Raw genomic sequence first — 16390 nt, 5'->3', positions numbered from 1 at the left:
TTACGCGTTTATATATGTAGTACGTGATATGAATACGTTGTTTGTTCTATATGATACTGCAAACTGGGGTTAGCCAGTTTCTCAGCAGATTTTATCCAGTTGGATAATAATGACTACAAGTCAGGCTTACTTAAGGCTAAGTTACAATCGCCTACGTCAGTAATAGCATCCCACAGGTTCTGTGGGAATGTCACACCCAGCGGGTCGTGGAGCGTTTACGACGCGGCTACATAGCCTTTAGTGCACCACGTTTGTGCACGTTTACACGTTATGAATGGTGGCGCCATCAGCATTTAGCTTTGGCTGCCTACTGTTACAAGTATCAAACAGCTCTCCCGCCCACGAGGGAAGCTTTGGTACGTCCCAAGAGTACTCCAGTGACCCCTAGTGGATGATAAAGAAAATAGGATTTTGGTACTTACCAGGTAAATCCTTTTCTTTGAATCCATAGGGGGCACTGGACGCCCACCCAGAGCAGTTTTACCTGGGTTGTTGTAAGCTCAAGGGAGCTTAGTGAACAAATTTAACTTGGATGGTATTAAGCTCGAAGGAGCTTAGGGTAACACATTTTCACCAATTGGCTCAAATTATAAAGTTCTATCGGTTAAGGTGTCAACTGTTTAGTTGACAATAAGGTTACGGATCAACTTTGTGGTTGTCCGTTATGTTATAGGGATTCTCCATTGTCAACCTCTCTATATCCTGTTCGCTCAGTAAAAAACACTGGCAAAGTACACTGAGGTACTTGGGGATATGGAGGGGGGGGAGAGTCCTAAATTTGAATATTCAGTGCCTTTGTTCGGCTCCGCCCGTCCATATCCCAAGAGTACTCCAGTGCCCCCTATGGATTCAAAGAAAAGGATTTACCTGGTAAGTACCAAAATCCTATTTTCAGTATTTTTTAAAGTGGCAATCATTTACACTGCAAACCCAGGTTGATCTTGCAGTGTAAATGATTGCCACTTTAAAAAAAACTGCAAAACCTTACCAAATCTCTCACTTTTTGAAACTTTCACTCTACTACATTTGGCCCCTTGTCTTTAAGGGAATTCAAAATGGCTGTCATTTAAAGCGAAAGTCGGAATCCCTTACAGCAGGATTTTCAAAGCTGGATATCCTCTTCTAAGTTAGCAATCCTGAATGGGTTCCCATAGTATGTTTAATACAGTAATAATATATTTTCATATACAGTATGTCTTAAAATATTTGTTGTTTTACACCCTGTCCCACCATAAATGGCTTTAGCTGTACTCATGTACTATTCTCATGTACTGTTGGTTTCATAGAGTCAACATTTGATATTTACAAACAATTGATATTATATTTTCATTATAGGATGACCTGTCACAAAAGCTCACTGGGGTTCAGTCTCAGACGCAAGAAACATTGATGACCCTGTTCCCACAGGTCACTGTAGAGTCACACCAGGTATGTGTAGACGGGATATTTATGGATATATGAAGGACTGTTACAGAACAATTACAATATGTGCATCTGGGAGGCAATTAATTTGCTGGCTGTAGGTAACCTGGCAGTCAGGATACCGACGCCGGAATCCTGACACCCGGTGAAATGCATGTGGTCAGAATACCAACCACCGGCCAAAATCCCCACTCGGGTGGTGGCCCACTCCACCACCCGAGGAGGAATAGCTTATCGCCACCGGGCCCAAAGTACGGCGAGCGCAGCGAACCCGCAGGGGGACACGCTGCACTCGCAGCTGGTATTCCAGCTGTTGGGATTCCGGCGTCGGTCTGCTGACCGCCGGGATCCCAACAGCCGGCATATCATACTGATCCCATACATCGTTATTGTCCCTTTCAGTGGTGCTAAGCACTTACTGTACCTATATTGACTTGAGAGGTGATGCAGATTTGTTAAACAGGTCACTTTTATCAAACCCAAAAATATAAGACATCCTGTTATGGTCCTACAGTTCAATTAAGTGTTTTTGCAAAAAAAAAAAGCCCCCAACGTTAATTGATGTGAAATCAAAAATATCATGCGTCATGGTATTCTAAAACTACATTTAGAGACGATACAGACCAAACTAGAAAAAGAACACTGCAGATATGTCCTCATACATCTTTGCTGTAGTCACGCCAAACAGCCCCTCTTGGCACGCCAAGTCGCGTGAGAATCTTCTAGCGTTGGGGAATTTTTTTGCTTCTTTTTTGCTAAAAATGCATCTTATTTGCAACGCAGTGCGACAAGGATGTACGAGGAGACTGTGCTGATTAATTTGATGTGACACTTGTACGAGTGCGAATGAGTCTCTTAATCTGTATACTGTTGTGTTCTGTATACATTCTCAGTCACACACAATATACAAGTGTCATATATCAAATTAATCTGCACAGTCTGCTCGTGCATCCTAGCCATATTTCTCTGTGAATAAGGTGCATTTTCAGCAAAAAAAGATGCCGAACGTTAGCAAAGTTGCACAGGACCTGGCGGCTTACTCCCGCCAGGCATCTCGGGCAGCATGGTGTATTGAGGCTGGATGTATGAGGTCACCACTGTATAATGCATACTATTTACTTTTTTGAAGAATACCTTCTAAATAGAACAGTAAAAATCAATTAACTGAGAGACACTTTCACCAAAAGCTATTGCAAAAACCATGCAAGCATTAAACAATATTCATGGCTAACACTAGAGGGAGCTGTTTGTTCGGTAAAGGTTCTTCGTAATAACTCTGCATAGATTGTGATAATTGTTTCACATAAATACAGTTTTACCATGCAGATAAAGAAAATTATCGGTAAAAGCAGGCTTGGAAATGAATTACAGAGCTTCAGCGCTTAGGTAGTAAAATCTATGAAATATGATTGTATTTTGTGCATAATAACTTTGCATTAAACACATCAATGAAGATGCCTTTAGTGTACTGTCTGGAAGAATTTAGTGCACCTCAGCCATTTTTCCCATGTCTGGCCCCTAATACAGACTATCCCAGAAAACAAAATACATATAATAATCATTTGCCAGATTCCCAAGTCTCTTTCCTTTAGAATTGTTTGTGTCATTTGTCTGAACTTTTGAAGACAATGTCCCAAATTGCCTCAATATATACCCCCTTATCTTAAATTTAGTAACATGGCACATAGCACGCTGGCAGAATCTCCGTTTTTATTTCACAACCACCGCAGAGTGTAAATGATCTTTGACCACCAAAGGTTTAGCACTGTGTATAAGTAATATGATAGTAGGAATAGTAATTGCAGACTTTAAACTTATGCCAGCTGCTATTGAGCATGACCAAAAAAAAAAAAGTGGCGTAGGTACTACATACAGCATACCTCCCAACCGTCCTGATTTAGAGTACACTGTCCCATTGTCCCATCCAAGCTGCAGAGTCCCGTGAGCGGGGGAGAGGTTGGGTGGCCACTCTGTCATGCAGGCATTGTCCACACTGTGTCAGGAGGAGCTGTGGGCTGCCCAGCAGCCCCGGGAATGCTGGGCAAGCCCCCATCGTGCCAAGAAACAGGGACATGATACGTGATCATGCCCCCAAAATGGTATCCACCAGGGAAGTGGCCTCATAAATATGAGACCACACCCCCTTTGGGGAGCACGAAGTGTACAGGGATGGGATTTGAAAATGTTGGGAGTACAATAAATATAAAATGACCCAGAATATTGTGACATTGATTGATTTCTATCATCTACAGTTATACAGTGAATGGCTGCAGGAGTTCAGGGAGAAGTCATCAGACCTACTGAAACAGCTAAGTCAGCAGTCAGATCAAACAGACTCTTCAGTAAGTGTTTCACTGTAAGCCTAATAGGTAATAGTAGATGTAGCAACACATTGCACTGTGTAATATTTTAGTAAGTGTTTTACTGTATGCCTACTAGATAAGTGTACCTGTAGCAACAAGCTGCACTATGTAATATTACAGTGTTTTACTAGATAAGTGTAGATGTAGCAACGAGCAGCAACTTGAAGTAGTCTAGTATTTTACTATAAGCTTACTAGATAACTACATGTAGACACAAGCTGCTCTATGTAATATTTTTTGTGTTTTACTGTAAGGGTGCGGCTCAATTAGCTGCAGTAATTTACCGCAGCTAATTTATTTAATCGGGGGCTATTCAATTAGCCCCGATACCCAGCACTTATCGGGGGTTAGGCAGCTGAATCCAAATCTGCGGTAAGTGCCCTTTTCTTCCGCAATAAGTGCCGCAAAAGTACATACGTCTACAGCTTATCGTGGAGCCGGGCTGTTGGGATCCTGGCGGGCAGAATACCGGCACCGGAATCCCAACACTGTTCGAGTGGCGACAATGGCATCCCAAATAGGGTCACCATCCCGGCGAAATGCCGAATGACCATCCACCGAGAAGCAGGACAGGTAAGACGCAGTGTGTGCTATGTGTGTGTGGAGGTTAGGTTTAGAGTGTGGGGGGAGGGTTAGGGTTAGGCTTTGCCCAGGTCGGGGGGGGGGGGGCTAGGTTTGGGTTGCATGGAGGGTCGGTTAGGGTCGGGGGGGGAGGTAAAGGTACTTAATTTCTACTGTCGGGATTCTGATCACTGGGATGCCGCGGTCCGTATTGTGACCACCGGCATCCCAAAAGCTGGCCGGCATCCCAAAAGCTGGCAAATCAATCCCAACGCGTGGAGCCTATATATTTTCACACAAAAAATGTTTTATGTCTTTTTTTTCATGTAGCTTAATTGAATAGGGGTGATAAAAACAAAAAAGCAAAATCCCCATATTTATTAGCACCTGCAGCACTATCGTGGCTAATTGAATACCCCCTAAGCCTACTAGATAACTAACTAGCAACAAGCTGCTTTATTTGGTATTATAGTAAGTGCTTAATGATAAGTATGTTAGATTATTGTATACGTAGCAATAATATTTATTGTGTCTAATCCCAGTTTATATACTGTATGGATGCATTACTTTTATGACACTGGCTGAATTTTATTATATTTAGATTTTATTTTTATGACTTTATAAATAATAACCAGAGTTCATTAGGTAAAACTAATTACCTATCCCCTGTGTAACTTGCTGCTGTAGTTTCTGTTTGAAATGTTTTATTGTTATGGTACTGTGTATGCCCATCTTATTGTGTACCTCTTATTGAAAATATTATAAAAAAATCAATACATTGTTTTAAAAAAATACTAATAATAATTACCTACATGTTATGAGGGATCAGAAAGATTATAAAGGTATTTAGTCTTTATAGAGAAGATAAAGTAGCCTGTGCATTGGAGGATCTGGTTCTATCCTGGTGATTAAGGGGGCAGATGTACTATGCCTTGGAGAGTGATAAAGTGAGGAAAGATAATGAACCAGCCCAGTACGGGACTCTAGGTCGACAGCAATTAGGTCGACACCCATTTGTCAACAGTGGATAGGTCGACACTAGAAATAGGTCAACACGGCCATTAAGTCGACATGAAAAAGGTCAACATGAGTGTTTTATGGTTTTTTGGTGTCGTTTTCTCCGTCAAGTTACCAGGAACCCCAATTAGTGCACCGCATCCCCTTGCATGGCTTGCTTCGCTCGCCATGCTGCGGGCAAGGTGCCTCGCTCCGCTACCGATGTGCTCGGCTCAGGTTACCGTTCCCAATCGTAGTCCACGTGGATCGTAAAGTATGAAAAAGTCTCCCCAAAAAAGTGAAAAACTCAAGTCGATCTTTTATTATGTCGACTTTGTTCACATCGACATAATGGCCATATCAACCTATCCACTGTCGACCAATGGGTGTCGACCTAGAGTCCGGATACCGTATCAGCCAACCAGCTCCTGTCATTTTTCAAACACAGTCTGTAACATGGCAGTTAGGACCTAATTGGCTGGTACTTTATTTCTCTCCACTTTACCTCACTCCAAGGGCTGGATGTAATGCGGAGATGCGGGTTGCCGGCCAAACTCAGAAATCATTTGCAAGGCAAAATCATGTCTTGTAAATGATTGCAGCCTTTAAAAAAAAGTCAGAGTTTGGACGGCAACACGCACCTCCAGCCAACTCGGGCGGCATTACATCCGGCCCAAGGCATCTCCCCCTTGGCCCGTAGATTTAAAGTGTAAATAATTTAAAGGGCAAAACCAACTCGGTAAAATTGTTGCCACATGCAATCTATGGGCTAGATCGCCAGCATCAGACCAGATTTTGCAATTTGCAGGCTATTATATAAGGGCCAAAATGTTACAGCCAATTGTTAGAATATTTAGTTTTTTCTGTATTTGAAGGTTTATTTCTTCTGTGTAGGAATCATTACTTAAATTAAAAGAAGCAGAAGCAGCACAGGCCTCTTTGCAGGCGGAATGTGACCAGTATAGGACCATTCTTGCCGAGACGGTAAGTTGTGTTTTATCACTATAGTTCCATTTATGATCACATAAATAGTGCACTATTACTGATCTGAATTACTGGACACTATCTGATATAACAGTGTAAAACAATTTCTTATGTATTTGCCATTTGCCTAACTTACAACAAGAAACCTATTTACTCAATATTTTCATCACAAAAACAGTGTTAAATGAGCAGTTCATTTAAAATATTGTTCTAATGTGTGAGCTGGGCAAAATAACAAATACAGATGTGTCCTTTTATGGGGATTGGTATGAAATACCTACAATTAAAAACCTGACAGTCAAAATCCCGACAGCAATTCACGACGGTCAAAATCCCGACAAGGTCAAAATACCGACATGTAAAATGTCGACAGGTCAAAATGCCAACACGAGTTTAAAAATTTTTTTGCGTGTATGTTGACATAGGTCGACATGGACACCAATATAAGTGTACCGCGTCCCCTCGGATGGCTCGCTGCTTCGGGCACACTATTATATTCCCCCTCCAGGTCCAATGGGATGGTAAAGCATGAACAAGTCGGTTTCAATGAAAAAATCATGAAAAACTTGTGTTGACTTTTTGACCTGTCGACATTATAAATGTCGGTATTTTGACCTTGTCGGTATATAAAATGTCGGTATTTTGACCAGATCGGGATTTTGACCTTGTCGGGATTTTGACCGTCGGTCAATTGCTGTCGGTATTTTGACCGTCGGGATTTTGATTGTCTGTTAATTGACTGCTTTCACTTTTATGGTGTGTCTGCAATGCATACTCTCCGCTGTGCAGTCTTTTGAATGGAATTGCTCCCACCGCCCAATCATTCAAATGGGAGCAGCCTTGTGATACATATACGCAGCAGCTTGCACTGCAGGTGGGGCAGATGTAACATGTGCAAAGAGATGTAGAGTTGGGTGGGTTATATTGTTTCTGTACAGGGTAAATACTGGCTGATTTATTTTTGCACTGCAATTTAGATTTCAGTTTGATCACACCCCACCCAAATGTAAATCTCTTTGCACATGTTACATCTGCCCCCCCCCCTACAGTGCAGCATGGTTTTGTCCATTAGTGTGCTTTTTTTGGTTTGTTAATAAACCTGAATAAGGCCCTGAATAAGACAGAACTGAATAAGGCCCTAAGACAGCACTTGCTATTGGTGGCTGCCGAGTCCCGACACCACATGGAATATCCAGGGAGAATTGCTGAGCTCCGTTCCGGCCAGGAGTGACTTTGAGGTAGGGATAATAGGGGTAAGTTTATAGATCCCACCATGGGACTGTAATGCAAACAATCCATCACTGCTCTCTTCTCCGGTTAGCAGTGTATGTTTTCTAATTGCAAGCACACTGAAGTAAAGATAAACCTTAGCAATACAGCATTTTCCGAATCTCATCTAGGGGGAGATGTTTCAAACCTTCTAAAGAGGACAAACGGAGAAGTTGCCCATAACAACCAATCAACTTTAACATATCATTTATCTAGTATACTCCACAAAATGATAGCTAGAAGCTGATTCGTTGATGGGAAACTTCTCACCGTTCCTCTTTAGAAGGTTTGATACATCCCCCCTCCCCAGTCTGTAGTTATTCATGGCTGATGGAAGGTGTAGTTTAATAATAATTATCCTGTATATTACTTGCCCACATAAAAGGATTGCTGTGATTTGCATGATCTTAGGAAGGAATGCTGAAAGACCTGCAGAAGAGTGTTGAAGAAGAAGAGCAGGTGTGGAAAGCAAAGCTAGAAGCATCTGAGGAAGAGCTCAGTAAGGTGAGTACTGTTCTGCCGTAGTTCATTGAAGAATCAGCTTTATGGTACAAACACTATAATAGTTCATTAAGCTACATCTGAGCCCTGGTCTGTTCATACAGTATTACATTCAGCCCACTGTGAATGTCTGTAAGCAAAATTGGACTTATTTAGTACCACAATGGAATATTCTGAAATGTGCAGTAGCCCAGTGACCAATTGGGTATCTGTTTTTTTTCTAATCAATAAGATAAAATGTTCAGATAGAATTGGTTTGGTTGTTAAGCCTACAGCACATATGTGCCCATTGCCCCAGTGTGGAGAAAATATGACACACTATTTAGCATAGATGGGGGTATATAATAAACTGGATTCTACCTTTATAATCACAGACATTTCCAGGAATGAGTCTAAACCTAGAAGTGTCACTGGAAGTAGGAGACAGCAGATTTATACCTGTTTCTTTTCTTTTTGTATAGTCACACATCCAAGTGAAGTCTCTAGAAGAAAAAGTGGAAAGGCTGAAAGCAGACCTCCAAACTACAGACCAGGTATAATCAAGATCATTATTATTCCAATTGTTCTTTCATGTAGTACACATATCTGTCTTGGTAGGTGAGTGTCGCACAGGAATGCTGTATATTTTTGTCTGGTCTCTGTAGCTTCTGTAGAGCATGTCTGCGTGTGGAACTACTAAGTGGTGCCCCCCCTCCTCTCCATTTTCACTTACCTTATTTCTTCTCATCTGCTGTATTTCTTTTCTTCTGGCAGCTTCTCTGTGTAGAAATCTAAAATGTTTATAGGTTTTGCAGATATAATTTCATGGTCATAATATGGTCAAGTAACTTGTACATTCAAATTCGTAATATGCCACATAGTGCGCTAGTTCCTAAATGCCCCACAGTAGTGCCCCCTGCACATAAAATGCCCCACAATAGTGCCCGCTGTACCTAAACTGCCCCGCAGTAGTGCCCCCTGTTCCTAAAATATCCAACAGCAGTGTACCCTGTACCTAAAATGCCCCACAGTAGTGTCCACTGTACCTAAAATGCCCCACAGTAGTGTTTCCTGTACCTAAATTGCTGCACAGTGTGTCCACTGTACCTATAATACCCCACAGTAGTATTAATTGTACCTAAAATACCCCACAGTAGTGCCCTCTGTACCTAATATGCCCCACAGTAGTGTCCACTGTACCTAAAATCCCCCACAGTAGTGCCCTCTGTACCTAATATGCCCCACAGTAGTGCCCCCTTTACCTACAATGCCACATAGTAGCATACCCTGTACCTAAAATACCCCACAGTAGTGCCCTCTGTACCTAATATGCCCCACAGTAGTGTCCCTTTTACCTACAATGCCACATAGTAGCATACCCTGTACCTAAAATACCCCACAGTAGTGCCCTCTGTACCTAATATGCCCCACAGTAGTGCCCCCTGTACCTAATATGCCCCACAGTAGTGCCCCCTTTACCTACAATGCCACATAGTAGCATACCCTGTACCTAAAATACCCCACAGTAGTGCCCTCTGTACCTAATATGCCCCACAGTAGTGCCCCCTTTACCTACAATGCCACATAGTAGCATACCCTGTACCTAAAATACCCCACAGTAGTGCCCTCTGTACCTAATATGCCCCACAGTAGTGCCCCCTGTACGTAAAATGCCACATGGTAGTATAACCTGTACCTAAAATGCTCCACAGTAGTGCCCCCTGTACCTAAAAGCCCCACAGTAGTGCCACCAGTACCTAAAATGTTGCACAGTAGTGTACCTTGTACCTAAAATGCCCCACATGAACCTAAAATGGCCCACAGTAGTGCCCTTTTTACCTAAATGTCCCACAGTAGTGTCCTGTGTACCTAAAATGCCACACAGTAGTGCCCCCTGTACCTAAAATGCCACACAGTAGTGCCCCCTGTACCTAAAATGCTCCACAGTAGTGTCCTGTATACCTAAAATGCCACACAGTAGTGTCCTGTGTACTTAAAATGCCCCACAGTAGTGCCCCCTGTACCTAAAATGCCCCACAGTAGTGCCCCCTGTACCTACAATGCCCCACAGTAGTGTCCAGAGTACCTAAAATGCCCACACTAATGCCCCCAGCTTAATAATGCCTCATGACAGTTACATGAGACAGTTGTTGCCTGAGCGTATGCCCATTTCACATCCGGTGAGATAAAGCTGAGATCCATCTATTTGTTACAGCTTATATGCAGTTTGCTAAAACTGCGAGAATATGCCACGTATGAACCTGGGTGTGACTCAGAATCAGGTTCCCTGTGTAGAATCATACAACAAAGGGGTACATACAGATTCCAGTATAGGGGGTAATTCAGACCTGATCGCTGCTGCTGTGCGTTTTTTGCACAGCGGGCGATCAGGTCTGAACTGCGCATGCGTCTGCACCGCAATGCTCGACGGATCACAGCAACGGGGATCGCCGGTCAGCGACGGGATGGTGCGAAAGATCCATTCGCATGGGCGTTCACACGGATATTGACAGGAAGAGGGCGTTTGTGGGTGGCAACTGACTGTTTTCAAGAAGTGTCTGGAAAAATGCAGGCGTGTCAAGCGATGGAAAGGGGGGGAGTCTGACGTCAAATCCGGTCCCGGACAGGCTGATGTGATTGCAGCGGCTGAGTAAGTCCTGGGCTGCACAGAGACTGCACAAAATCAGTTTTTGCAGCTCTGCTACACACGCGGTAGCACACTTACGGAGCTAAAATACACTCCCCCTGTAGGCAGCGACTATCTGATTGCAGGGCTGCAAAAATCGCTGCCCAGTGATCAGTTCTGAATTATCTCCATAGTTCATAGCACATATGGTTACATTTTGTGTATCGGTAACAGCAGAGAGGATTACATATTGGAGGTAATTCAGATCTGATCGCTCGCTAGGTGTTTTTTGCAGTCCTGCGTTCGCATAATCGCTGTCCACCGGGCAGTGTATTTTAGCTGTGCAAGTGTGCGATCACATGTGCAGCCGAGCGGTACAAAAAAACTTTGTGCAGTTTCTGAGTTGCCCAGGACTTACTCAGCCGATGCAATCACTTCAGCCTGTCCTGGGCCGGAATTGATGTCAGACACCCGCCCTGCAAACGCTTGGACACGCCTGCGTTTTTCCAACCACTCCATGAAAACGGTCAGTTGACACCCACAAACGCCTTCTTCCTGTCAATCTCATTGCGATCGGCTGTGCGAATGGATTCTTCGGAAAACCCATTGCACAGTAACGATCTGCTTTGTACCAGTGTGACGCGCCTGTGCATTGCGGTGCATATGCATGAAAAAACGCTAGCGACCGATCAGGTCTGAAATACCCCCATAGTTTCTTTCTATATATAGGGGTTAATTCCAAGTTGATCGCAGCAGGATTTTTTTTAGCAGTTGGGCAAAACCATGTGCACTGCAGGGGAGGCAGATATAACGTGCAGAGAGAGTTAGATTTGGGTGTGGTGTGTTCAATCTGCAATCTAATTTACAGTGTAAAAATAAAGCAGCCAGTATTAACCCTGCACAGAAATAAAATAACCCACCCAAATCTAACTCTCTCTGCACATGTTATATCTGCCTCCCCTGCAGTGCATATGGTTTTGCCCAATTGCTAACAAAAATCCTGCTGCGATCAACTTGGAATTACCCCCATAGTTCATAGCATGTAGAGTTACGTAGAGTTTCAGTGTATATATTTCATAGCACATAGAGTTTAACAATAAATTTTAATGTACAGCTCATAGGGGGTAATTCCAAGTTGATCGCAGCAGGAAATTTTTTAGCAGTTGAGCAAAACCATGGGGGTCATTCCGAGTTGTTCGCTCGCAAGCTGCTTTTAGCAGCTTTGCACACGCTAAGCCGCCGCCTACTGGGAGTGAATCTTAGCTTATCAAAATTGCGAACGAAAGATTAGCAGAATTGCGAATAGACACTTCTTAGCAGTTTCTGAGTAGCTCCAGACTTACTCGGCATCTGCGATCAGTTCAGTGCTTGTCGTTCCTGGTTTGACGTCACAAACACACCCAGCGTTCGCCCAGACACTCCTCCGTTTCTCCAGCCACTCCCGCGTTTTTCCCAGAAACGGTAGCGTTTTTTCACACACTCCCATAAAACGGACAGTTTCCACCCAGAAACACCCACTTCCTGTCAATCACATTACGATCACCAGAACGAAGAAAAAACCTCGTAATGCCGTGAGTAAAATACCTAACTGCACAGCAAATTTACTTGGCGCAGTCGCACTGCGAACATTGCGCATGCGCATTAGCGACTAATCGCTCCGTTGCGAGAAAAAAATAACGAGCGAACAACTCGGAATTACCCCCCATGTGCACTGCAGGGGGGGCAGATATAACATGTGCGGAGAGAGTTAGATTTGGGTGTGGTGAGTTCAATCTGCAATCTAAATTGCAGTGTACTAATAAAGCAGCCAGTATTTACCCTGCACAGAAACAAAATTACCCACCCAAATCTAACTCTCTCTGCACATGTTATATCTGCCCCCCCCTCCCCCTGCAGTGCACATGGTTTTGCCCGACTGCTAAAAAATATCCTGCTGCGATCAACTTGGAATTACCCCCATAGTACAAAGGGTTACATGCAGATTTAATGTATATTTCACAGAACAGAGGGTTACATATAGTCTGTATGTATAAACGGCAGTAGATAGGGTTAAAGTATGTTTATAAGTATAAATCATTATACAGAGGGTCACATATAAGTCTCTATGTACATACAACTTTTAGATATCTTCCTTAGGGGTCTATGTACTAAGCCGTTGAGAGAGATAAAGTACCAGCCAATCAGCTCCTAACTGCCATGTTACAAGTTGGTTAGTACGTTATCTCTCTCCATGGTTTAGTACATATATCCCTTAATCATCATTAGCCCCTCTAGAATGCTAACCTTTGTGAGCAGGGCCTTCTCGCCCTCCGTGGTCTCTAATTATGTGGCCTGCGGATAATTATTATTATGTGTATTTGTAAAGCTGTGAACCTGTCTGTAACTGTCCTGTCTGATAACCCATATACACTTTCTGACTGTATTTCAGCTGAAGGAATGCATTGCTCTAATGGAAGCCCAGCTGGAGACACAGATGAACACATCTAGCACAGAGTGTCAGACCTACTCTCAGGAGGTGGAGAGTGTATGTATCTTGTAGCAGAAATATTGCACATCTGGTCATGTAAGCAGTGGACTTTTATATTTACTAGTACAGTTTGAAACATTTTAGAAAAGGGTGAACTGTACTGCCATACCTTTCTTGTATATCAAACGTTGCGTGTTACATGCTCTCTACTTATCTACTGATCCAAGTCAGCCCCGCATGTCAGTGCCTGCCCCGTCGCAGAAGTGCAAAAGCATTGCACAGTGGCAATGTTTTTGCACTTCAGGAGTAGCTCCCAGCCAGCGCAGCTTTTGTGTGCTGGCAGGGAGCTACTCGTCGCTGCCCGGCTCGCAGCGGCTGCGTGTGAAGTCACTCAGCCGCTGCAGCCCGCCCCCCACAAAGTCCGGCCACGCCTGCATTGGCCGGGCCGTGCCCACAAAACGGAGGGCCAAACGCCACCGTGCCGCCCCCTCCCGCCCAGCGACTGCCTCTGCCTGTCAATCAGGCAGAGGCGATCGCTAGACAACGACAGCCGTCGGCTGTCAGCCATGCGTCGGCACATGTGCAGTTCTGACCTGATCGCTGAGCTGCGAAGAACTGCAGCGAGCGATCAGGTCAGAATGACCTCAATGTGTGCTGTTGAAGCATGGGGTTCTAGAGATCAGAATTTCTCTGACGTCCTAAGTGGATGCTGGGACTCCGTAAGGACCATGGGGAATAGCGGCTCCGCAGGAGACTGGGCACAACTAAAGAAAGCTTTAGGACTACCTGGTGTGCACTGGCTCCTCCCTCTATGACCCTCCTCCAGACCTCAGTTAGAATCTTGTGCCCGGCTGAGCTGGATGCACACTAGGGGCTCTCCTGAGCTCCTAGAAAAGAAAGTAATATTTTAGGTTTTTTTATTTTCAGTGAGATCTGCTGGCAACAGACTCACTGCTACGAGGGACTAAGGGGAGAAGAAGCGAACCTACCTGCTTGCAGCTAGCTTGGGCTTCTTAGGCTACTGGACACCATTAGCTCCAGAGGGATCGAACACAGGGCCCAACCTCGATCGTCCGGTCCCGGAGCCGCGCCGCCGTCCCCTTTACAGAGCCAGAAACAAGAAGATGGTCCTGGAAATCGGCGGCAGAAGACTTCGGTCTTCAACAAGGTAGCGCACAGCACTGCAGCTGTGCGCCATTGCTCCTCATGCACACCTCACACTCCGGTCACTGATGGGTGCAGGGCGTTGGGGGGGGGCGCCCTGAGCAGCAATATTAAACACCTTGCTGGCATAAAAATCACATAATATAGTCCTAGAGGCTATATATGTGAAAAATACCCCTGCCAGATATCTATAAAAAAGCGGGAGAAGTCCGCCGGAAAAGGGGCGGAGCTATCTCCCTCAGCACACTGGCGCCATTTTTCCCTCACAGCTCCGCTGGAAGGATCGCTCCCAGGCTCTCCCCTGCAGTTTCAAGACTACAAAGGGTAAAAAAGAGAGGGGGGGGCACTAAATTTAAGCGCAGTAGTATACATATAAGCAGCTATAAGGGAAAATCACTCAGTTATAGTGTTAATCCCTGTGTATATATAGCGCTCTGGTGTGTGCTGGCATACTCTCTCTCTGTCTCCCCAAAGGACTTTGTGGGGTCCTGTCCTCAGTCAGAGCATTCCCTGTGTGTGTGCGGTGTGTCGGTACGGCTGTGTCGACATGTTTGATGAGGAGGCTTATGTGGAGGCGGAGCAGATGCCGATAAATGTGATGTCACCCCCTGCGGGGCCGACACCTGAGTGGATGGACTTGTGGAAGGAATTACGTGAAAGTGTCAACTCCTTACATAAAAGGTTTGACGACATAGCAGATGTGGGACAGCCGGCTTCTCAGCTCGTGCCTGCCCAGCTGTCTCAGAAGCCATCAGGGGCTCTAAAACGCCCGCTACCTCAGATGGCAGACACAGATGTCGACACGGATACTGAATCCAGTGTCGACGACGATGAGACTAATGTAACTTCCAATAGGGCCACACGTTACATGATTGAGGCAATGAAAAATGTGTTGCACATTTCTGATGTTACCCCAGGTACCACAAAAAAGGGTATTATGTTTGGGGAGAAAAAACTACCAGTGGTTTTTCCCCCATCTGAGGAATTAAATGAAGTGTGTAAAGAAGCGTGGGCTTCCCCCGATAAGAAACTGGTAATTTCTAAAAGGTTACTAATGACGTACCCTTTCCCGCCAGAGGATAGGTCACGTTGGGAAACATCCCCTAGGGTGGATAAAGCGCTCACACGCCTGTCAAAGAAGGTGGCACTACCGTTTCCGGATACGGCCGCCCTAAAGGAGCCTGCTGATAGAAAGCAGGAGGCTATCCTGAAGTCTGTATATACTCACACAGGTATTATACTGAGACCAGCTATTGCTTCAGCATGGATGTGCAGTGCTGCAGCTGCGTGGTCAGATTCCCTGTCGGAAAATATTGATACCCTAGACAGGTACACTATATTGCTAACCATAGAGCATATTAAAGACGCAGTCTTATACATGAGAGATGCACAGAGGGATATTTGCCGGCTGGCATCTAAAATAAGTGCAATGTCCATTTCTGCCAGGAGAGGGTTATGGACTCGGCAGTGGACGGGTGATGCAGATTCTAAAAGGCACATGGAAGTTTTGCCTTATAAGGGTGAGGAGTTGGACAGAAGAGTGAGTGATTTGCCCTGCGCTTATATATTAAAACACGTGAACATATTCCACCTCAGTGAAAAAAAATACAATATTCCACACACATAGAGAATCAAAATAAATACTAAGCTTTTTTTGTGCAGGTAATACGAATTCCTATCGCAGCTTTTCCACAGTGTTGTAGGCCCACTCTTTTTTGCGGTTAAACCTAAAACAACATAAGCGCTCCTCTCCACAATTGCTCAAAAAAGCCAACGATTCTTCTTAATAGTGGTGCAATCATCTTCTCTATGCTGGAATCTGCAACAAAATATGCGCTCCCCTCGATTTGCATAAGAGGGATAAGCACAATGATAGAAATAATAGTGCAGCGTTCTTTACTGTACAAACACTCACTTTAATAAAATGCACTTACAACAAATAGATTAAAAGATGGCATAAACATCCTATTTAGGGGCAACCACGGCTACAAAAGGACATCTCCCGGATCTGCACTGTTGTTCCCAGAACAGGTGTGAAGGTGGTCAGCAAGTCCGGAT

The 16390-nt window shown here is 44.4% G+C and overlaps 1 protein-coding gene across 2 annotated transcripts in view; it reads left to right on the top strand.

Moving 5' to 3' along the window:
- The window catches only part of RRBP1 (ribosome binding protein 1), a 139561-nt gene that overhangs the window by 99361 nt on the left and 23810 nt on the right, over positions 1–16390 (top strand). For both annotated transcript variants that reach the window (XM_063918137.1, XM_063918138.1), the window contains exons 13-18: positions 1336–1428; positions 3675–3764; positions 6237–6326; positions 8007–8099; positions 8558–8629; positions 13130–13225. In XM_063918137.1, coding sequence (XP_063774207.1) covers positions 1336–1428; positions 3675–3764; positions 6237–6326; positions 8007–8099; positions 8558–8629; positions 13130–13225 — 534 coding nt within the window. The remainder of the gene's footprint in view (positions 1–1335; positions 1429–3674; positions 3765–6236; positions 6327–8006; positions 8100–8557; positions 8630–13129; positions 13226–16390) is intronic.

This window comes from Pseudophryne corroboree, chromosome 4 (assembly GCF_028390025.1).
Source record: "Pseudophryne corroboree isolate aPseCor3 chromosome 4, aPseCor3.hap2, whole genome shotgun sequence".
NCBI classification, from domain to species: domain Eukaryota; kingdom Metazoa; phylum Chordata; class Amphibia; order Anura; family Myobatrachidae; genus Pseudophryne; species Pseudophryne corroboree.
The sequence above is the reverse complement of the archived record's forward strand: the minus strand, read 5'-3'. Positions and strand labels throughout refer to the sequence as shown.